The sequence below is a fragment of the Talpa europaea genome (genome assembly GCF_964194135.1).
Source record: "Talpa europaea genome assembly, chromosome: 6".
NCBI classification, from domain to species: domain Eukaryota; kingdom Metazoa; phylum Chordata; class Mammalia; order Eulipotyphla; family Talpidae; genus Talpa; species Talpa europaea.
In genome coordinates, this window is record NC_140072.1 from 100,034,095 (window position 1) to 100,058,228 (window position 24,134).

Here is a 24,134-nt window from a genome sequence, read left to right on the forward strand (position 1 = left end):
CTCTCCTGCTGGGCCCGCTGCTCCCCTCAGCAGTGTATTTCGTCAGTCTGCTTGCTCTGTTCCCTGCTCTCTCTGGTGAATTCTCTCACCCTCCTGCACTTCTGACTGTACCCAGTGCTTGTATAAATAAATAAATCTTTAAAAAAAAAAGAATACCAAATTATATAGAGGGTTTGAAAGGACTTATGCAAGTGAAGAGTCTTAAGGCCATACTTCCCAGATCTCTGCTTGCACTGTGTTCCAGACCTCTGCATTTGTTTTTCCTGTGCTCAACAGCTTATCTCATTGTATTTGACTACCTCTTACCTGTTCTTTAGGTCTTAGGTAGACATTACTTCCTCTGAAAGCTTTCTTTGAGCTCTTAAAACCTTCCCACTGCTGTCATAGAACCCTTTAATTTCTTCCTTTTGGGCACATATACTATAATGATTACCTGTCGATATGTGACTCCAATGCTAGGTTATAAAGAGCCAGGGTAGCAGTAATTTTTATACCCTCAGTCCCTAGCATAGCATCTATACATAGTGGGTGCTCAGTATGTATTAAATATGAAACTAAACCACATTTTTTTTTTGTTTATTTTCACACTTAGGTTCTCACTTTGCTAACTACCACTTCTATGTACATAACTACCTATTTCTCTCTATGGCTCTGAATTTGTTTTAGAAATAGCTTTATAGAGCTATATCATTGACAACATACCACCCATGTTCAAAGTTTATAGCTTGATATTTTACATATATATAAACTCATGAATTCTTTGCCATAATCAAATATTTAACCTAATCACATATTTAGTGAATATCACCCCAAAAGTTTCCTTGATTCCCTTGTAACTATTCCCTTCTTGCTGTGCTTGTTCATGGCTCTCACCAGTCAACTACTGATGGGTTTTTTGTCACTATATATTGTATTTTCTGGGATACACACACACACAGACACACACACACAGAGGCAACAAACAAATGGACTATATAAGTGAAAATTTAATGCCATATGAAATAGCATAAACATACCAACTACCTTAAGATAAGTCTAATGAAAGATATGTAATACCTTGTGGGAACTACTGTAAATCAAATAGATTCTAGTTTTAATCAAATAGATTCAACATTGCATCTCTAGCAGCCATGTTGAAATTTCTGGGTGAACTCCTGAGTGCAGCAATTCCATTTTCTCCTTATCTGTGACTATGAAACAGGCAACCATCTGCTGCATGTTACCAAAAACCCCACACTGCAGTCTTTTGCCTGAAGACCACTGTCAACCAATCATAAGAAGACAAAGGAACTTAAATTTCAAAACAAGTTACCCAAGTTCAGACCACTTCCCTACCTTGATCATTCAAAAATTTATTTCCTGCCCTTGGTGGAACACATCTTTGGTTGGCTGCCCTTTGGTTGATCATGACCATGATACCTTCTCTCAAGTAATCACTTTCTTGATTATATTACAGCCTGGATATTTCTTGGTGGATAACCTCTACAGTGCAATCTATAAAACACTGCTATGTGAAATTAAGGACCACTTAAATAAAAGGAGAGATGTATAATATTAGTGGATTGCATGACTCAATATTAAGATGTTGGCTTCCCCAAATATATCTCTAAGTACAACTAATATTTCAGGAAGTTTTTTGAAATTGACAAGTTATCCTAAAAGTTGTAAATGGAAAAAATAAATTTTATAACATAATGGTAATATAAAGGATTTAGAATAGTCAAGGCAGTCTTGAAGAACAGTTATAGGACTTCGAGACATACTATAAAGTTACATTAAGACAATGTGTTACAGGTACAAGATTGGACAAACAGACCAGTGAAACGAAAAGTTAGAAACATATCCATGAATAAAATGGCCATCTATTAATACTTCACAATAGTGCCATTAGAAGTTAGTGGGGGAAATGACAAATGACAGTCTTTTCAAGAAGTAGGGCCGGGCCAGTTAGATATACATATTAGGGACAAGGCAGTGAGCACTGACCCCAACCTCATAGTGATAGGGGCTAGTAAAGGAGGAATTGGGTAGGTATAGTAAGAAATCTGCACACACACATTGTTTATGGCCTATCTACTCTGAGTTCATTTTTCTAGCACAAGGACACATCTGGAGGAGTGCAGAGAGCCAGTGCTATCAGATGACCAGACTCAGCACACTGGGGCATGCTTGAGGCCAGGTGTCCAGTAGAGTGATAAGGAGCTCTGGGAGCTGGACATCACAAGCTCCTGGCATCAGTGAAGGCCTGTTTATTGCTGAACTTACTGCTTATCTTTGTTCAACTTACTACAAAAAGCCAGTTTAAAACAAAATGTTACGGCAGTTTCTTTAGGGCATTAAACCCCCTCTTCTAGATTGCTGGCTATCTGATTAAAGTGCACCTTAAAGATTCAATTCTTGTTTCTACTTCATTGGCATTTAGTGCTGACAGGTGGTCTGAATTCTGAGCTTCCAGTTACAACAGCTGTAACAAGATTTAACTTTTTAAAGATCACAGACTTAAATGTGAGAAATAAAATAATAAGACATTAAAAAAAATCTCCATGTCTTTGGACTAGGCAAAGTCTTATTATATCTGATACAAACAATAATCATTATAAAGGAAGATATTCTCAAACTCATTTTGACATCAAAAATTTGTCTTACCTTCTTCTCCATCTGACAATCAGGGATCTATTTAAGAGTGTCACTTTGGCCCATAATACAGCAGTTGTCTCCCAACAACTGTTATTTTCCCACAGCACAGAATATTTTTAAAAAGGAAATTTGTTACTGCCATTGAGACTATCACAACACACCACATATATCCCTTTATGACCAAACATTTGCCTACCTCTACAGTAAGTCTGCTTCTCCGTAACTTAAATTTAGGCCCCACCAATTTTAGCGTTCACATTGTTTTCTAACACACTTGCTATTGCTTTTCCATTTCCTTCATCTAAAAATTCTAATCCATCTTTCAAGGCTAAGACTCATTTATCATAACTTTGAGGAATCCATCTCTATATTCATACGTGTCACTCCTTGCTATCACTGCTTTCTCCACACCTTTCGCTTAAAACTTACAAGTCGCTTAAGCATCTTCTTAAGGAATTAGCATCTTTGGATCCTCAGCTTAGTTTATATTTTGGATGTAGTTATTACTCAAATTCAGTTACCTGGTTACTGACGGAACCACTCACTACCATTCCCTTCTGCACCCCTCACCCGGGTCCTAAGGAGCTTGCTGGTAGTTGTATTCGATTTACATGGGCCAAAGTGCAATGAGCGAGCGCCTGGCTGGTTACACTGGAAAGTAAAGCTGCACTGAGACCATTTTAGGGTACCGCCCTCCCTTCAAGGACGACTTCGGATGGAACAGATTCTTCTTCTCAAGCGATTAAGAAAGATAGGAAGAAAAGCTGGACCTGAGGAGTTCTGGGGCCTGGACCATTACCTCCAAGCGGAACCAAAAAGCTCTCTCTTGTGTAGCCTCTGCAGGAGCAGTACGACTTCCGGCGAGTCCAGGTCCGTTAGGGTTCCCAGCGCCAGCCGGAACTCTACTCCGAGAAAAGAACACGTAGCAGCGAATGACGTCACGGCTCACAAAAGGCTGGACTGCCTCGGGTAGCCATGATAAGAGCGGCGGCTCGTGTTATTAACGCCCTCAAACGCCACATTTCCTGAGGGAGAACAGTACGTTACAAAAGCGCTTTCAGTTTACTACCCCTGAAAGCTCCGCTCAAGTGCGGGGGCTTAGTGGAAGAGAGGTGAACAAAGTTGGGGGGGGCTTCGTAACCATGGCTGCGAGGGGTGGGGCCTGGGCGCGCTGGTCACGGGACCCGGGGCTGGCGGGGAGGAATCGGTCCTCCACTGTCCCAGCGCGCTCTGCGGCCACGTTTCATGGCCCCTCCCCGCGCGCACGCTGCGTGGCTGCTCTTTGGCTACTCGGACGGAAGCTCGGTTGGTGTTTCTCCAGAAGTTTCCCCCTGGGGCGGCGGCAGCGCTTCTAACCTCGGTTGTGGCAACTCCAGCAGCAACAACAGAAACTGTAAGGAATGGCGGCCGCCGCAGCAGGGCCTGCAACAACCCAGAGGTACGTATTTTTTCTTCTCTTTGCTGTTTATTTCTAGTCCTCCTTTTATTGGTTAGCGATTCCTGCTTTATTCGTTGTTTTCCTGGCAGGTTTTTCCGGAGCTTCTCAGATGCTTTGATCGAAGAGGACCCGCAGGCGGCGTTAGAGGTGAGAATGTCGTTCTCAGCCCCACCCCCTCTTCTCTGGGGTACGCGACGGAGAGGGGATCTGGCCGACCCCGCCTTCTCCCAGCACTGCCTGCCTGGGACCCGAGCTGCTGATTTTACTTTGATTCAGCCCCTAATATTAACAGTCTCTGCCCCTCCTTTCTCTGTCCCACTCTAGACTACCTTGTTCTTGCTCTTCACTCCTAAACCGTAAAACCGTTTCTATTTTTTTTTTTTTTTGAGGTGGGGGGTGGATTTCGTTGACATTTACAGTTACCTTGAAAGGATTTTATTTAATAGCATTTGTGCCTGGGAGAAAAGTGGAATCTAGGATTGTATAGTTCATTAGGTTTTTCATTTGACAGTCATCATCTCCATTGACAATCAGTGGTAAAGAATTGACATACTTAAGTAGCAGCCCAGTGCTCCCGAATCTGTAGGAACTCAGACTACTGGAACAAACGCCTTTTCACATGTGTCCCTGAAAATTCTCACATGTGCTGTTCCCTATTTATTCATCATAACATTTTGTTTGCTGTGGCACTGATAGCTGTGGTTTAAAATCTTTTTTCTACATTTAACTGATGAATAAAGCACTTTGTGTTTGTGCGCAGTGAAAGACAAAGCCTGTAAAACATAAAGGAGCACAGACTAGCAAGAGTTCAATTATAATTAAAAGTAATAAAGTGAGCTCAAGCTAAAGACACTTGATGTAGCAGATCACAAAATTTAGTGAGAGGTTTCTTGCTTCAAAGCATAGAACAGAGGAAACTGTTGCCTTGTTGCAATCAAACAAATAAAAGGTTAGCAATTTGAGGCTAGAGAACGTCTTCCTAGCTATGACTTCTAAAAGAAATTTGCCAGAAGGATTTCTCTAAGGAATGACTTTTGAGCAGAAATTTGAGGGAATGAGGGACTAAACTTAGAGGCTCTGGGAGAAGAGCAGTCAAGGCAAGAAGAGCCAATGCAAAACTCCTCAGGTGGGAATAAAATTGACCTCTGCAGTGAGCAACAAAAAGATCCATTTGACTGGAGTAGATAAAAAATAAGAGACCGGGGCCTCCCCGGTGGCTCAGCGGTTGAGCGCTGGGTTGCGAAGCTGCCCGTGGCCTCTGCGGCGCCGGTTCGATCCCCGGCTGCTCCCCAGCCACGGGAGGAGGGTCCCACATGGCGCGCAGACCTCTCCTGCCGCCCGCTGCTCCCCTCGGCAGTGTACTTCTGTCCTTCTGCCTGCTCTGCTCCCCGCTCTAGCTCTGGTGAATTCTCTCACCCTCCCGCACTTCTGACTGTATCCAGTGCATGTGTAAACAAAACAAACAAATAAATAAAAACATGCCTCTATTTAAAAAAAAAAAATAAGAGACCGGGATCAAGAGAGGGAAGAACCATAGACTTGGTCCCTTAGATCCTTTATCTCAGAATACAATTTTTGGATCTGGATAATAAAGGCCTTAAAAGAAAATGTTGTCATGTTTCATAGGCTTCTGCTGTCATTATTAGAATAATGTAACAGGAGGCAATGAGACTCCCCCCCCCCCCACAGGTCCTTATGTTATCTAAACAATTGTTTATTTTCAGAATCTACATTTATTACCATCCTCTTAGACCCAGTGTCTCCTTTGGAAATTCAGTTTATGTAAAAATTATTTTTAAAGCTTGTCACTTTCTATCTTGCTTATTTTGCTTTTTGCTTTTTTTTTTCCAATTGAAGTATATATGTAATCAACACAAGTATTAAGTGTACAAGTAGTTAAATTGTAGCTTTACATATGTGTGTACCACCCAGGTCAAATATAGAATGCTCCATCCTCAAGGCTCACTCATGCTTCTTTCCAGTCAATATTTTCCTGTACCCAACAGATAACTGCTATTCTGACCTCCATCACCATCAGTTAGTTTTGCTAGTTCTTGCACTTCCTATAAATAATCAAATAGTAGGTACTCAGTTCAGTATAGGTACTCTCTTTTGCTTTAAACATGAGATACATCCATATTGTGTAAAATAGTAGTTTTTCATTCTTGCATAGCATTCCATTGTAGTAATACAGTATAATTTATTCAGCAGTGCACATATGGTTATTTCCTGTTATTAGCTAGTATGAATTAAACCACTGTGAGTTTTCTTGTACATGTATTTTGGTGAATACGTGCACTCCTGTATTTTTAAGGTATATACATGGGGGTGAAATTGCATTAGAGTAGCATGTGATTAGCTTTAGTACCTTAGTTATTAATGTGTGGCTCTTGGACCAGCAGAATCAGCATCACCTGGGAACTCATTAGAAAAGCAGGTTCCTCATATCAGTATCATTTCTGGACTGGCAAAATACAGCTCTCCTTTTCCACCTGTGAGAGTGCAGGTGTTTTTTTTTCAAAAACCTTTTCCATTTGCAAAACAGGAGCAGCTCTCCTGCCCACCTGTTACTATGGAGGTGTCTCTTTCTTTCTCCTTTTCCTAATAAACCAGTCCTTTTAAAATGTAAGGGAAAAAAAAAAAAGGAAAATATTCTCAAATCCCACACCAGATTTACTGAATGTCTTTACAGTTCCTGTAGTTTAGTACTTCTTACCTTTCCATTTTACAGAAGAAAACTGAGACGCAGAGAAATCCAAGTGATCATTCGCAGAGACGTATACGGCCAGAGGCAGAAGGGGGCTTTGGGACACATATTTCTTTACTCTGTCTTGTCCTGTCTACACACCAATTGCAGCAGCATCAACTGGGAACTTGTTAGAAATACAAATGATCAGAACCCACACAGACCTGAATATGAAATTTGGGGTGGGGAGGATGATCATGATAAGAAACAGCTGTATTAAGAGAAAATGATCTTTTTAAAACCTGAAATAACTTCACAAAGATGAATAGGTAAATGTTAATTACTATTAACCTTTAGGGAAAGTGAGTCTCTCCCTAGGTTATCCTAAGGGCCAAACAGTTTGAAATTCAGATCACTTGGTATTACATTTGTTAAAATGTTACATTTTTATATAAGACTGCTTTAATTAGTAATAAAGGGGAAATATTTGTGTCAAGAAAGATGATTCATATTTTTCATTCATTCATCAGGAAACAGTGTACGTTAGTGGTGACTGCTGTATTAGGAACCGGGGATCTAAATATGACGATTGCAGTGAGGAGGTTTGCACTCTAGTGGGGAGAGATCAATAGTTCATTAAAATAGAAGTACGTTGGTGGAGTCTTTATTAAAGTAAACTAAGCATAGTATAGTAGAGGTTGACTAGGAAAGTAAAAAAAATGCAATTTTATGTAGTAAATCTCAGTTTAGTAAGAAGAGAAAACATGGATTTTTGAGAATTTTGAGGCCCAGTATGAATTGTGGTTGAGAGCACAGACTCTGGAGTCAGACTGCTTTGGTCCAAATCCTGGTTTCAGGATAACAAAGCCTCCGAAAAATTCTGAAAATTCAGAGAAATTTCTGGTGCACTGGCTCAGACTTCCTGGTTATAAAATGAGACTAAAGAAGACCTATATATAAAGATTTATAATGAAGAAAAGTAAGGTACATGGTGACGTTCTTGAGGTAGTCATCTGTAGCTTCTTTGCTCTCTAGGTTCTAGCATAGTGTTTTTCTGTAACTTGAATGCGTCAAGCTCAGTCCTACTGGAGTGCCTTTGAACTTGCAGTTCCTTTTGTCTGAAAAATATTTTCTTTACCTAACTCTTATTTTGTCGGTAGATGCTCATCACTTTAGCTTTCAGCTGAAATGTCGCCTCAGAAGCTGTCCTCTCTCTGATCTCCCCTATCTAGATTGGGCTTCATTGTAAGCTTCAAGAGGGCAGGGCTGTTGTTTACTGACTGTGTTCTTAGTGTAGTGCTGGGGATGTGGTAAATGACCCCTGCCATCATTCTTGCAGCAGCTCTGAGGTGGGTATTTGTATTTTATTAGTAAGGAAATGGAGGCTAAAGAAATTAACTTGTTCAACATTATATAGTTTCGAAGTGACTAGTCTTCATGTTCTAGGCGTCAAGGTCAACCTCTGGAGAAGAGGGGTAGGATTGGGGATTATGATATAATGAAAGATTTGGTGGCTATCTTTGAAGTAGTGGACTAGCAATAGTTTGCTTTTTTAGCAGTGTAAACTGTAAAAACTGTTCGTATAAACCGTAGTGGTATAAATATGCATGGTTGTGTGTTTTTTCTCCAGCGGTGCTAGGCAGGTTAGGAAGAGAGATTGGATGTTGTTTATCCTTAATTCAGGTTTAACTGTGGCAGGAAGAAAACAAAGTGGAATCTAATTGAGATACTCAACAAAAGGCCTTTAGACATTAGGTCAGACTGAGCAGTTGACTTTTGCTTTTGCCCTCAATAACATCTTACCTTGTTAAGTAGCATTTTATTTTTATTTATTTTTTTTTTTAATAGAGGCATGCTTTATTTATTTGTTTGCTGGTTTGTTTGTTTTGTTTTTGTTTATACATGCACTGGGTACAGTCAGAAGCTCGGGAGGGTGAGAGAATTCACCAGAGCCAGAGCGGGGAGCAGGCAGAAGGACCGAAGTACACTGCTGAGGGGAGCAGCGGGCGGCAGGAGAGGTCTGCGCGCCATGTGGGACCCTCCTCCGGTGGCCGGGGAACAGCCGGGGATCGAATCGGCGTCGCAGAGGCCGCGGGCAGCTTCGCAACCCAGCGCTCAACCGCTGCGCCACCGGGGAGGCCCATTAAGTAGCATTTTAAAAAGAACCTAAGGGCCTCCCCGATGGTGCAGCAGGTTGAGTGCGGCTGTGAAGCTGTCCACAGCCTCTGCAGCGCGGATTCGATTCCCGGCCGGCCAGGGAGATTCCCACATGGTGCAGCAGACCTCTCCTATTGCGCCCCCTGCTCCCCTCAGCAGTGCTTTCCGTCATCTGCCTGTTCTGCTCCCCACTCTGTCTCTGGTGAATCCTCTCACCCTCCTGTGCCTCTGGCCTGTAACCCAGCTATTGTATAAATTTAAAAAAAAAAAAAAGTTATAAAAAAAAAAAAAGCACCTAGAACTTGAAAGACTTGGAAATTTTCTACATTTCAAGTCTTAAACAATTTTTATGCCCTGAAAAGGCATTTTTCCTCTTATTCTGGGTTATGAGTACTTCATCAGCATTGTCATGTTTCAGTATAATTTACACTTTACCAGATTTCTTTATTTTTAAAAACTTTAAATACCAAATTGCTTGACATTACTTTAGTAAGAATATCTTTGGACAGGTTTACACTATGTTCCCCATGGGTCTGCATTTAACAATAGCCTTTCCCACTATGGCACTGAATCCGTCCCTTTTGAGATACGTCCCTGTAGGCCTTTTTTTAAAAAAAAAAAAAAAAGATTTATTTATTTATGCATACAAGAACTGAGGTACAGGCCAGAGGTGTTGGGGGTGTGGGAGATGAGCGGATTCACCAGAGACAGAGTGGGGAACAGAACAGGCAGATCTGCTGAAATACACTGCTGAGGGGAGCAGCAGGTGAGTCAGGAGAGGTCTGCTGTGCCATGTGGGTAGTTCCCAGGCCAGGGATCGAACTTGTGCTGCACTGGCTGCTGATAGCTTCATGATGCTGTGATTTAACCCCTTCCGCCACCAGGGAGGCCCTCCTGTAGGTCCTTTGTGTTCTAACAGCCAGCAGCTGTTGTCACAGAAACAGAATGATAAAAACATGCCACAAGTCAGATGTAGTTAAGACAACCACAAATCATTAACTTCACTTTCTTTGTCCTTTGCTATGCTGCTACTGCTTGTACAAAACAAAATAAATACTGTGTTTTATTCATGACATTTAAGTTTCCGTGTCAAAATGTTGTGTTTAGTAGTTCTTTGGCAACCTATTTTAGTAACAACATGAGTTAGTTGGTTAGTTTCACTGAATCATGGTAACTGCAATCAACAATTAGTTCATGTCTTTAAAGGTTATTTGCAAGTTGGTTGTTTGAAGTTCAGAAATTTTTATCTGACTTCTTAGTAAGTAACTATTAATTTGATTTATCCATACACCCTAAGTGTGTGACCTATGTTTGTTAAATAATGTGTTTAAAAATTCTGTTTTGGGTTGATAATGTATATATTAACAATCTGTATGAGTTTTGTTTTTTTTTTTAACCATAATACACAATTTTCTTGCTGAGGAAAGGCTAAAAATTTGGTCTGAGTTTATGCTTTGAGTATTTAGGTAAGAAGCTATCAGCTGTCTCAAGATTGAAAGTTTAGTGTAAGATGGTATTATTAAACTTAGGAATTTCAAAGTATTAGAAAAGATACTATCACATGTCAGATGGTATGTGTAAGAAACATGGAGTAAAGAAACATTTATAATCTGATTTGGAATGTGACCTGGATTTGAATCCTATCTCTGGTCTGGTCTTTGCGACTAAGTAGGTAGTAAGGGGATAGATTTTTTTGTGCACGTTCTAGTGATAGAGAGCATCAAGTGCAGAAATCTAAAGTATTTGAAGAACAGCAAAGAAGCCACTGTGGCTAGAATGGTAAAACAAATAGAAGAGTAGTAACATGAAATCAGAGAGCTAGCAGGGATTCATATCAAAATGGACCTTGTAGATCATTAGAAGGACTTGGACTTTTGCACTAAGTCAGCTGGAAAGGCTTGGGAGATTTTTGAGCAGAGACATAGTAACAAGATCTGGTTTATATTACTGTTTGGATAAGGGTGATGGAGTAAAGATGGTAAAAAGTGGTTTGGATTTTAGGTATGCTGAATTTTAGGTAAATGAATAGCAAAATATAGTACATTGCTTTTTGAGAATCATATTACTAAGTTAAAGCAAAGTCATCGACACATGTGGCTATTGAGATAATTTTACCTTTCGAGAAAAGTACCAAAACCCTAGGGTGTGTGAATATTGGGTAGAGAATCAAAGTGTTTCTGGTTGCCTGCAATTGCCCTGGCCTCACTGATTGTGCTCTGTCTTCTTGCATCATTATTTTTCCAGCTACCACTTACTTGCTGTGACTGCCCAGGGTAGCAAAAGTTTTAATCTCTTTAAATGTTAGCACTTGAACAATTGATGATAGCTATCTATGAGATCTGGGTTTTCAACAGAATATAATTTCTTAGGGTGCTCTGCCATTGACAGTGAGGGAGAGAGCATGCCAGGTAAGCTTGATTGTGTACTTATTGATACTGTTAACCTTCCTGAGCTCTAGATTTTACCCCTATTTTTTTTTTAATTGGACAGCTTTACGTTTTCTAGGCATCTCAAATTCTACATGATATTCGAGTCTTCCAAATTAGAAGGAGAAAATGTGTGATGCTCAATGTATATCAACTAAGCTTTTCAGAGTAAATGAGGTGGTGATAATTACCATTTATTGAGTTCCTACTGTAGGGCAGGAACTGTTAAGTGCATTGTATAGATAATATATTAGATTGTGTGCTTTTGGGGGGAGAAGGGAGTGGTAGGGAAGAATGTCCTCTTGCAAAGAAAAGTTCCACACTTGATCCCTGTTATCTCTAACAGCTTATGAAGTTTATTTGATTAAAACTTATACTTAATTAAAATGTAATAGCTTTTGAAAAACACTTACTGACACTCAAAATGTTTGTATTTGTAGGAGCTGACTAAGGCTTTGGAACAGAAACCAGATGATGCACAATATTACTGTCAAAGAGCTTATTGTCACATTCTTCTTGGGAATTACTGTGGTAATTTTTCTTAAAAAAGTTTATTGTATCTTCTTTGTAATTTACTTATATATTTTGCCGAAGATGTAGTGAATCAAATAAAATAGAGAACAGTGTTAGGATTTTAAAATTGATCTTTCAGGGCTTCCCCAGTGGCTCAGAGGTTGCGCGCTGGGTTGCGAAGCTGCCCGCAGCCTCTGCGGCGCCGTTTCGATCTCCGGCTGCTCCCGGCCACCAGAGGAGGGTCCCGCATGGCACGCAGACCTCTCCTGCCGCCCACTGCTCCTCTCAGCAGTGTATTTCGTCGGTCTGTCTGTTCTGTTCCCCGCTTGGCTCTGGTGAATTCTCTCATCCTCCCTCGCTTCTGACTGTACCCAGTGCTTGTATAAATAAATAAATAAATCTTTAAAAAAAAATTGATCTTTCATACAAAGTAAAGTAGCTGAAGTGAGCCAAGCATGATGGGCAACGCCCATGTAAATTTTATGGATGTGTATACTTTCGTGAGTAGAGAATTTATATAGATTTCATTTGTGGTTATTGGACCTGTTATTAAAGAATAACATCACATTTATTGTTTTACAGAATATTTATTGAAATACTCTCATTTGCATTTTTTGAAGTGATTTTTTTTTTAAAAAGATTTATTTATTTATACAAGAACTGGGGTACAGGCCAGATGAGCGGGAGGGTGAGAAGATTCACCAGAGACAGAGTGGGGAACAGAACAGGCAGATTGACTGAAATACATTGCTAAGGGGAGCAGTGGGCAAGACAGAGGTCTGCCGCTCCATATGGGATTCTTGCCAGCTGGCTGGGTTTGAACCCATGCTGCAGAGGCTGCAGGACAGCTTCACAGTGCAGTGCTCAACCACCTGCGCCACCAGGAGGCCCACTCTCATTTGCATTTTTAATTGAAATATATATTTCAATTATTCTATGACTAATTATTTTGGATAGAGAATCTTGGTAAGGAAAAGTTAAATATCTTGAGTCAAATTACATAATGATGTTAATAAAAAATACATGAACTGTGTCACACAGCTTTATTCATTGAAGAACTTTAAAAATGAAATTAAATATTAGGCTAATAGGTATGAGGGTAATGTTTCTTTGCATTATATCTTTGGTTAGCTTTTCCTATTTTAAAACTTGTATATTCCAACTTGAAACCTTAAAAATGTAAGACTGAATTTTTTTTTGGTAATTGTGAGACTATAAATAACTGATTAAACTCTTCTTTTCTTCATTTCAGATGCTGTTGCTGATGCAAAGAAATCTCTTGAACTTAATCCAAATAATTCCATTGCTATGCTGAGAAAAGGGTATGCAGTAACAACTCTTCTTATTGTGTGCTACAGATACTAGATTCTTAGTGGAATGAATTGATAAATGTTACATAATTAATAAAATCTATTTTTTATATTTTATATCTAATATAGGGTTCAGTTTTAAATATAATTTCTACTTCTGTTCTATTAACTACAGTATGTGACAGGAACTCTATTTTACTGTGTTTTGAAATAGTGATAATTTAAGTAACGGCAAGGTATAGATGATATTGATGGATTTCAAATCCCTTTTTTATTTATCACTTAGGATGACTACATTTAGATGACCAGAGAACATTCTATTCCTCAACCAAGTTGGATAGGCTGCCTTAAATGCTAGGAAAACACGGTCTCTCTCTGTATTTTATATCCCATCTGGTTTCTCTTGTATAACCCAGTCTTAGACTTTTGATAAATGTGACTTTAGTCTTTACTCAGAAACTTGTTTAATTCCTTAATCTTACTATAGTTTGGAATAAGTAAGTTTATGTAATTGAAATCAAGAAATTCCTTCTGAAATAAGTTGCAAAATTGGATTTCAATGTAAATTATACTTATTGTTACAGTAGAATATTTTAAATAAGCTTCAGTTTGTTAATATATACTTAAAATCTTTTAACAATAGAGATTACTAGGAATTTTTTTTTTGTAAGAAAGGCTATTTTTCATGATCTCATGTGTATGTGGTATTTGTTTTTAATATGCTCATGCAGGATATGTGAATACCATGAAAAAAACTATGTTGCTGCTTTAGAAACTTTTACAGAAGGACAGAAGTTAAATAGTAAGTGTTAAAATTATGTTAATAAATCTGTTATTTCTCTGTCTTTAAATACCATAGCTAAATTTAGTTAGCGTAATCTCAGGTTAATTGTAGAAACCCAAAACCTTTTTTTCTACCCTCAATGACATTTTGTGTTGATTACAAAATTTGAATTTACTTAAAAAGTAAATGGACCTGGGCCTCCCCTGGTGGCGCAGTGGTTGAGCGCTGGGTTGCGAAGCTGCTTGCAGCCTCTGCAGTGCCGGTTCGATCCCCGCCTGCCGGGCGAGGGTCCCACATGGCGTGCAGACCTCTCCTGCCGACCACTGCTCCCCTCAGCAGTGTACTTCGTCAGTCTGCCTGCTCTGCTCCCCGCTCTGGCTCTGCTCACCCTCCCGCGCTTCTGACTGTACTCAGTGCTTGTATGAATAAATAAATAAATCTTTAAAAAAAAAAAAGAAATTCTTTCCTCTTTTAAAAAAAAAAAAGGTAAATTGACCTTTCTTTAACATTCAAATCACAAGGAGACTTGTACCATTAGAAGCTAGAAACTATATAAATACTCACCGTTTTCCCTTTATGTAGCCTGGCATTATTTTTTCCTAATGGACAAGTGAAAGTCTAATTTGTTCTTGTGTTCAGATTGCTGAGATCTTTTTTTTAAAATTTATTTTTATTTATTCATACAAGAACTAGGGTACAGGGCAGGCTAGAGGTCAGGCGGGTGAGAGGATTCACCGGAGACAGTGGGGAACAGAACAGGCAAATCTACTGAAATAAACTGCTGAGAGGAGCAGCAGGCAAGACTGGAGAGGTCTGCTGCGCCATGTGGGCTAGCTCCCTGGCCAGGGATCGAACTCATGCTGTAGTGGTTGCTGGATAGCTTAATAGAACTGACTTTAACCCCTGTTCCACTAGGGAGCCCTGAGATAGGAAATCTTAAAAGATTTTTTTGAGAAGTGAAGTTAGTTTGGATAATTGTGATAGGGTACAGAAGAACCATGGAGCTTTTTAAGTATTGTGAGTTTTCACTATCTTTTTCAGAGCAGTATAGATGTCTAGGCATATATACATAAATTGTAAGAGGCAAAAACCAGAAAGTGCAAACTACTGAAAGAGGTTATAAGTAATCTCATAGTTAATTATAGACTACGTAATCCTAATTGCTTGCTATCATTTTTATCTTTACCTTATGTTATTGAAGTGTTATTAGAACACTTTAAAGTAGTGGTTTCTAACAACAGGGGGTGAGTTCACTCCCTGAGGACATTTGGCAATGTCTGAATATACTTTTGATTACTATTAACTGGTGGATGGAGGAGTGTGCTATTGACATCTAGTTAGTAGAGGCCAGGGATGCTGCTAAATATCTATAGTACACACGCCAGTTTCCCACAGCTTCATCAAGTGTTACTACTACTAATGAGTAGTGCTGAGATTGACAATTGATTGTCTTCTAGAAATCTAGAAGACAGAATGATTAATGTCTCTAGGATCTTCAGATATGTATCAAAGCTCTAGATATTGGGACTCTTAGAATTTGATTATTCAAATTGATTATTCCAAGTATAGTACCAAATCTTCTAGATTTCCAGATTGCTCTGCTCTCAAATATTGTAGAATTATATTTTTATATTTTAAAATATTCTTTACTGTGCTTTGAATACTTGCTTTTCTGTTGTATACCTACTTGAGCAGGAACGTTAGGCCCAACTTTGCAAGTAGAAGCTACAAATTAGGAAAGAAGATATTTAGGCATTGGAAGTTGTTCCCAAACTTGGGCCTCTCCGGTGGCGCAGCGGTTGAGTGCTGGGTTGCGAAGCTGCCCGCAGCCTCTGCAGTGCTGGTTTGTTCCCTGGTCACTGGGCGAGGGTCCCACATGGCGTGCAGACCTGTCCTGCTGCCCGCTGCTTCCCTCAGCAGTGTACTTCGTCACTCTGCCTTTTCTGCTCTCCGCTCTGACTATGAATTCTCTCACCCTTCCACGCTCTGACTGTACCCAGTGCTTGTATAAATAAATAAATAAATCTTAAAAAAAAAAAGTTGTTTCCAAACTTGATTATTCCAAGTATAGTACCTGAACAACGTGACTCTTCAGTTAGCAAGCCAGAATATTTGCACTCATAACAAAATCTAAGAGTCCCAATATCTAGAGCTTTGATACATATTAGAAAATCCTGGAGACATCATTCATTCTGTCTTCTAGATTTCTAAGCCCTAATGCTTATCTTATTTACAGCAAGAGTGTTGCTATTAGAATTTTCTACCTACTTTTCTTCCCTGAGTAATACCTTATTATCATACCACTGACTTATCCTGAAACTGTTTCAGACGTAGCTTAGATGATGTCTGCTCTTTGGTAAAATTGCTATTGAGGATTTAATTTAAAGACAGTATGTCTTTTTATGTAATTCCAGGAAAAATCCATGTTAAACTATTAGACTTCCATTTTGATCAAATGGTAAAAATATTATAACTCGGAACATTACCATTTTTCCCCTTTGCATGGTAGGAAATTTCTTTTTATTTACTGATTGATTTGAGTAATAGATTATTCAAATCTAGGGTTTTTATAATTGTTCTCTACTATAACCTTGTGTGTGCGCACGTGCACGTGTATGCGAGTGTGTGTATAGCTGAATTTCATTTATATGTAGTGAATTAGAAAATTTCATTCTAAGATACTTTTGCTGTTTTCTCAATATAGTCTTTCCTGAAATTAGCTTGCATGCGTAAACTTTTATTAGAGTATTTCTAATAAATTTTCTTAACATTTTATTAAAGCCTTAGATACTATTGTTTTGAGTATTAGTAACTTGTTTATGTAATGTTTACATTGCTGTTTGACATATAGTTCAGTGTAGTGTCTTGACTGCCATGAAACTTGTAGATATGATAAAACTCCATAAAGTATATAAAAAAAGCTCCTTCTTGTTGGTAGGAAAGCCTTGGTAACAAATAAAGCCATTGAGAAAATAGCAGACAGAATGCTAGGTAGCTTGCATAGGACAATAAATGGGCTGGGAGAGACTTCTGGACCTTGACCCAGATGTTGGTTACTAGGCCTCCACTACAACCTGTTTGATGTCATCTTGCCAGTCTGATTCAGGTCTGATTTTGTTGTTTGAGAGGAAGCTCTTCTACTAGAAGGGTTAGGGAAAATGTAGATTGTATCTTGGAACCAGTAAGGTTGATTGTCACTAAAACTTTTTTTTTTTTTTTTTGATCAGCATTCTTCAGGATGAACTAAATGTTAAACCTATCGATATATTTATTTTTTTATATTTATTTATTTATGCATACAAGAGCACTGGGGTGCAGGCCAGAGGGGTGTGTGTGTGTGTGTGTGTGTGTGTAAGAGGATTCACCAGAGACAGAGTGGGGAGCAGAATAGGCAGATCTACTGAAATACACTGCTGAGGAAGCAGTGGGCAAGACAGAAGAGCTCTGCTGCACCATGTGGGTTATGTCCCTGCCCTGGGATCAAACTTGTGCAGCAGTGTCTGGGGATAACTTCAAGTGCTGAGACTTAACCCCTTGCACCACCAGGGAGGCCCCTTATTGATATATTTAGAGCAATAACATTAGGGTTGCTCAGGTCTGTTAAGACAGTTATTTTTGTCTTTTTGATTCACTGCTGAATCCTCAGTGCCTAGAACTAGAACAGTATTTGAATTGTAGTAAGTTTTCAGTAAGTATTTGTTGAACAAATATGTTAGATTGTGCAGATGAGTGATATAGTCAGTTTGTTCTTTCTAGGTGCAGATGCTGATTTCGTTGTCTGGATTAAGAGATGTCAAGAAGCGCAGAATGGTAAGTATATCTGTTTCTCATGGGCTTTTAGTTTAAAAAAAAAAAGCTTGACATTTTTTTATTTAAACCAGTTTATTTTTTTACTATAACTTGACTTTTGTGGTACATGTTCCCCTAGGGGTTTCCAAAGGTATTCTGATTTTTGCCTAGTTTATCATGTTGAAAGGGAGATTTGATGGATTTGTTTTGTAATAGTATTATTGGCAGGCAGTTACTCAGATGTAAAGTTAAGTCACTTTCCTTTACTTGGAGTGTATGGAGAGTGGTTTGCTTAATCAGTATGATTGTGCCATTGAGGTAGCTTTGTCTGTTAATTTCTTGTTAACTGAAAATACTTAAAATACTTCCTTTTGTGTTTTTATTAGGATCACAAGATGAGGTGGTAAGTCCAAAATTTTTATCCTTCATGTTTTTAATTATGTTACTGTGGTATAAATAAGACTTAGAATGACCTCTCTCAGTTAAATATTGAGTAGTTCTGTTTAAATGCTTTGTTCCTTTAGTAACTGGTAAATTTCATGAAAATTATTGTATTCTTTTAATGAATTATTTAAATTGATTTGGTTTGTTTGCTGGAAAGTCATTACCTCTTGGTTAAACAGTTGCTATCTTAGAAGCAATTTTTAGGCTGCTAAAACACAAAGGTTAGCTTAAATTTGGAAATGTTTATCTGTCTAAATCAGTGTTATATTTGTTTGGGACATCAAGATTTTTGAGTCTTTTACTAAATATTGTGATAGAGTTGGAGAGTGATGTTTAGTTAAGGTGTCAGGATATATATGTATAGTTCTTAACTTTCTTTGTGGACAATTTACTTAACCTTTCTGAATCTCTTTCTTAATCTTGGAAGAATGACTTACATTTCTGTCTTCCAGGATTGCATTGTAACATCAAGAAAGTCACTTATTTTTTGAGCTTTCTACATGTGTAAACTGAACTCATTTATAGCTAATCCACTTTAGGTAGTTGGTTGTGAGTATTAGTGCAGGTATATATGCACATGTAGTGACTGGGATTTTGAACATAGCAAACATGAGAGCTCTGTCTGACCATTCCTATACCTCCAGACTTATCCATATTCCTGGGGGTGACAGGTGGAGAATAGATTTGAGGAGGTATTTAAAAATTGGCTTGCTTTACCTGCTAGTGTTTTTGTCCAAGTCTTACAATATTTGGGATATGGATTAGAACTGAAGATAATAGAATGGCATTTGCATAACAGAAACTCTAATAACACAAATAGCTTTTTAGCCACATTGTTTTTCTCGCTGCTATAGTTTTATCTTGGTACCAAAATGAATGGAATAATCTCTTTTGGTCAATATATCTGCTTCATATTGTCTATGTTCAGGTATTTCTCAATACTTAACAGTGGGGCATAATTCTGAGTAAGACTTAGATCTCTAGAGAAGTTTTGCTTATTTTCCTCCTCCAAACACCATCTCTTCTATTTTTCTACAGGAAAAACTTAAGAGATTTCCTATTAAGACTCAGGCCAAGTTTTTCAGATTTATGTAGTCTTGACGGGTGCATTATGTACCTTAGGAAAATATGAATTGGTCAAGAATCAGTTCATTTCTTGATGTACACTGTAAAATGTTTGTCGTAGAGAGACCATGAAAGGAATAAGATGTTTTCAGTAGGGCACACCATGTAAATGTTCTTTTATATGAACTAGAGCAATATATGATGCCATTATTAGACCTGAAGGCTACACTATGTGCTAAGAATGGTTTTTTGTATGTTGTTATTTCATTTTATATAGAGAACTGGACATTTTATATCTAACCTTTTCTGATTATACCTTTAGGAAGTTTTCTGGTTTTCATGTTTTGTTTTAGAGGAAAAGTATTTTTTGAAATTGAAGCTAATAAAATTATGAAAATGGTGACTATTTTCATTTTTTGTGAATGGTATTTAACAATTGTAGATATCATGTTACTTGTTTGAAGGAAGTTGTCATGAAGTTATTCCATATGAATAACTATCAACACTGGGTAAATTAATAATATTTGCATTTTAATACGCAGTTGCTAAACTAATTTGTAAATATCTTTCTCTTCCAACTTGCTAAAATCAGGCTGCATCCCAGCGGACTCATCAGTCAAAAATCAAGTAAGTTTTTCTTTTTCAAAAAATAATCATGTTAAATACATTTGAAGGGAAAATAAAAATTCTTGTCATTTAATTGTAACTCCTTACTCTGTGATTTTGTTTCTCAGTCAAAAAAAATTTGTAACATCTTAAAAAACAAATTTAAAGTTTAAATTTGTTTAAACAAATTTAAGGTGTTATTAAGGTTAAATTCAAATGACTTCTCAACTTTAAACTACTTCACCTGGTTCCATTATTTGTCACTTTTGCATATATTAAGGAGGCCCTCTTTAGGACATTATTATCCAGATAAGTTAGTAGTAGGCTTAATAGAAATTGTAATTTTACCAGCCTTTATTATTTGGAGTAAATTTTTTATAGAATAATTCTGCTTAACTTGAATGTGAGTGTTGCTGAGGACAGCATTTACAATAATGAAAAAGCACCTAACAAGTATTTGAATTTATTTTTAATTATTTGTACACCTTGTATTCTTGGACTGTAACAGAATAAAGCACAAGGCATTGATCAGAGCTTGCTTCCTCACTGAATTTCAAAGGGAATTTGTGAGACTCTTAAAGCTTTATGTCTTTAATCTAGGTGCTTTTTGACATAATTATCTAAAATGACTTGGAAACTTTAAAACAAAGCAGTTCTCATTTCTGTGGAGATGCAGGATGACTCTTCAAGTACCTAGTAGAGAACTTTGATTAGGCTGGTGGCTGCCACAGGACACATAAACATCAGAAAATAATTATGTTATTTGGAGCATAAGATGGCCTAAACATTGATTTAATATACCATTTACCAGGCATTGTGCTTAGTCTTAAGAATGTAATAGTGGCAGCATAAATAGTCTAACCTCATGGTGTTTATAATGTAGTCAGACTTGAAAGTGAAGATCCTTATATTTTTGGAACTTTTAGTGGAAAAGATACACATAATTAGAATCTCTGGGCACACTTGATTTCCTACATACCTTGAAAGTGAAGAAAGATACCTTTTTAATATGCAGGATGAATTATATTTTAAATTATTTTAATTTTAGCACATTTGCTTCTGTTTGCTGTGCTCAGGAATGTTTATTTCAATTTCATTTGAGAGATCTAGGAGTGTAGCTTGAAGCTGACCAGGGTCAAACTAACACATGCCATTGATTGGCTGATTGCTTTACCTTCTGAGCTTACTTCCCCCCACCCCTTACTAATTTTTCATTTTCTTACATTGTTCATTTTTGTACATTGTTTGATTTCTCCATTCTAGTTTAGTCCTTGTGAATATCCTACCATAACATTGCCTATGAACCATCACCATGATCCCTTGCACTTGTTCCACACATTTTGAGCCCTGTTCCCTCCTCTCCCTTGCTGTAAGCCTCAGATATAAAGTTGCATACAAATTTTGCCTTTTTTTTTTTGCCCTTTTTCAGTTTCCCTGTATTCCTCCTATAAATATCATCTCATATTTTCCTTTTTCCTTTTGACTTATTTCACTGAGCATAATCCCTTCCATAAGCTTATTTTTTTTTAATCTGTAAAATAGGGATAGAAGTGTTGAGAATGTAAAATCTGAGGTTGAGAGTGTAAAATTATGGTTTAAAAGCTTAGTTAAGAATAAGTTTCATCTTTTAACATTCTCTTAAGCACGAAAGTATTAGAAATATAAGCGAGAACCCAGAAAATCAGGTATTTAAATCCCCTAGAAAGATTTGGAGCATCATCTCCCTTACTGCTCTGTTTCATTAGTACAGATCTTAAAAATAATGAGTTAAAATTGCTTCTGCAAATCCTCGACTGCTTTGCTATGTTGTTCCTCAAGGTGGAGCTCTTGTTGTTTATAAAATTGCACATTTTATTTGATAAAGAAGCAACAGCTTTAAGAAAATAAGAAGTCTGTTTTAAATTTGTTTTCTTTTTTAATAGGTATGACTGGTATCAAACAGACTCTCAAGTTATCATTACACTTATGATCAAGAATGTTCAGAAGAATGATGTAAATGTGGAATTTTCAGAAAAAGAGGTTATTACAGCCTTTGAACAGTCTTTGTGTTGAGATTAAGTGGTTTTATTTGCAACTATAGTATATTGCAGAATAATCTGGCAATTTGTGGCGTATATGTCATTTCTTGAGATAATGTGGAAAATGCTCAAAATCTGAGGCATTGCTTTTTAATTTGAATCACTTTAAATTTTGAGACAAGAGTATATATATAGTGTCAGATATAGTTAGATGTACATTACTTTCTTTTTCTTTACATTTAGAATTCAAAGCAGAACTTGGTTCTGCTGATTTCTGTAGTAGAAATCAGTAATATATGTGATTTGGTTACATTCGTGTATATACTTAATGAAGGGGTCTACTTGTTTTATGACTTACATGTCTTAGAATTTACTTACCATATTAAATGAGAAGCTTTTAATAATTTGGCTCCCTAGCATTTAGTAGATAACCTTACATTTAAGCGAGTGGCAGAACTAGATGTTTTGCACATGAATATTTTTGTTATATATGTATCATTTTGTTGTTGTATTTTGAGACTTAAATTTTAAGTTTGTTATGAGACACATTCTTTCCTGCCATTTAATTATATATACATAAGAAATCATGTGATGGATACCAGATGAAAAAGGATTATTTTGAGGTTCTTAAATCTGATATCCCATGTAATATCAGCTTTATAATAATATGTAGCAGTATTGAAAATGTGATTATATTCAATTTTTTACCTTTAATTTTATAAACTCATAAAATATATCGCTGATTTTATATTAATTAGTTGTCTGCTTTGGTGAAACTTCCTTCTGGAGAGGATTACAATTTAAAACTGAGACTTCTTCATCCTATAATACCTGAACAGAGTACATTTAAAGTACTGTCAACAAAGGTAAGACAATTGAAAGGGTAGTATTTTCAAGATAAAGAAACTTTGATAACTAATCCCCCATCTGATAAGCTTGTAGGTCCTTCAGCCATGTGTCTTTAAATTAAAAGGGACAGATCCATAACAGTGGTAGTTTCTGAGAATGGTTTTTCCCCTTCCCAAATTCTAGGACAATGGAGTGTAAAAATCTCCTTAACCTTAGTGGTATTTGTATACTTATTAAAATAGGTATAGGGCCTCCATGGTGGCCCAGTGGGTTGAGCGCTGCTCTGTGAAGCTGTCTGCAGTCTCTGCAGCACGGGTTCTATTCCCGGCCGGCCAGGGAGAAACCCGCATGGCGCGGCAGACCTCTCCTGACTCGCCTGCTGCTTCCCTCAGCAGTGTCTTTGGTCCATCTGCCTGTTCTGCTTCCCGCTCTGTCTCTGGTGAATTCTCTCACCCTCCCACACTTCTGACTATATACCCAGTTCTTGTATAAATAAAAATAAACCTTAAAAAAAAAGTAGTTTTAAAAAAAGAGATTATCAAAAGAGAATAATCAGCCTCTCCTTAAGATTTGTTACTGACAGTGTCTCTTCTCTTAAATCTTTTGATATATACTTTTCTCACTCTGCTTACGCAGTTAAAAATACAAACTAAAACTATTATAAAGATTAATCTGTTCTTGTTTTTTAGATAAGCTGAACTTTAGGTTACTTTTTTATTCAGGATTCATCACTAATTTAAATTGCAGTTTGTGTAACTATATACCTTAGTTTTTTTTTCCAAAAATAATTAAAAATATGCAATAGAAATAAAATTCAGGGAATATTTTAAACATTAATCCAAAGATGTAGGTAATAATATAACCCAGTAGAAATACGGTACTGAAAATTTAAAAATCCATTCTGGTTCTTTGCTTGCCTTGTGAGTTTAGACTTGTCACAACATGATTATAGGACTAAAATTCTGGCATCTGCAAAAATAAAGGTTATAGACTAAATAAGTGTGTCATGAACAATGGTAACTAGACCTGCAGAAAGAAGAGGACATCTGCAGCAGGTTGCAGTAGGAAGTACAAAGTAAAGAAGCAGTAGTTTTTTGCATGTAATTAAAAAGGTCTGCCCATTTACTGAATATTACAAAATACAAAAATACACTTTGGAGGTGGAGCTAAACAGTTGCTTTTATGAAAACGTGATGAAATCTTACTAATTTTTATTAAGGTAACATAAGTTTACATTTAAGGTTTCAGGTGTACCATTTCTTACCTTAACAGCTATGTTTTATTCCATGCCCACTGCCAGGTAGAAATGGGATAAAATCTTACCAATATTTCAGTCTTGCCCCATCCCACATAGGGTGGAATTTATTTAATAAAATAATACTGGGTAAAATAACTAAACACAAAGTTAATGC

General features: G+C 37.4%; 1 protein-coding gene across 2 annotated transcripts in view; it reads left to right on the forward strand.

Annotated features, from left to right (window-relative positions):
• Positions 1 to 4,037: 4,037 nt before the first annotated feature.
• The window catches only part of SUGT1 (SGT1 homolog, MIS12 kinetochore complex assembly cochaperone), a gene marked incomplete at its 5' end in the record, with an annotated part of 31,072 nt that continues 10,975 nt past the window's right edge, over positions 4,038 to 24,134 (forward strand). The window contains 10 exons of one of the 2 annotated variants that reach the window (XM_084234578.1): positions 4,038 to 4,075; positions 4,165 to 4,222; positions 11,785 to 11,875; positions 13,110 to 13,179; positions 13,899 to 13,969; positions 17,708 to 17,761; positions 18,127 to 18,143; positions 19,842 to 19,876; positions 21,778 to 21,874; positions 22,632 to 22,739. In XM_084234578.1, the coding sequence (XP_084090704.1) occupies positions 4,038 to 4,075; positions 4,165 to 4,222; positions 11,785 to 11,875; positions 13,110 to 13,179; positions 13,899 to 13,969; positions 17,708 to 17,761; positions 18,127 to 18,143; positions 19,842 to 19,876; positions 21,778 to 21,874; positions 22,632 to 22,739 (639 nt within the window). Of the gene's footprint in view, positions 4,076 to 4,164; positions 4,223 to 11,784; positions 11,876 to 13,109; positions 13,180 to 13,898; positions 13,970 to 17,707; positions 17,785 to 18,126; positions 18,144 to 19,841; positions 19,877 to 21,777; positions 21,875 to 22,631; positions 22,740 to 24,134 lie in introns of both variants that reach the window. The other variant, XM_084234577.1, reaches the window with a different exon arrangement.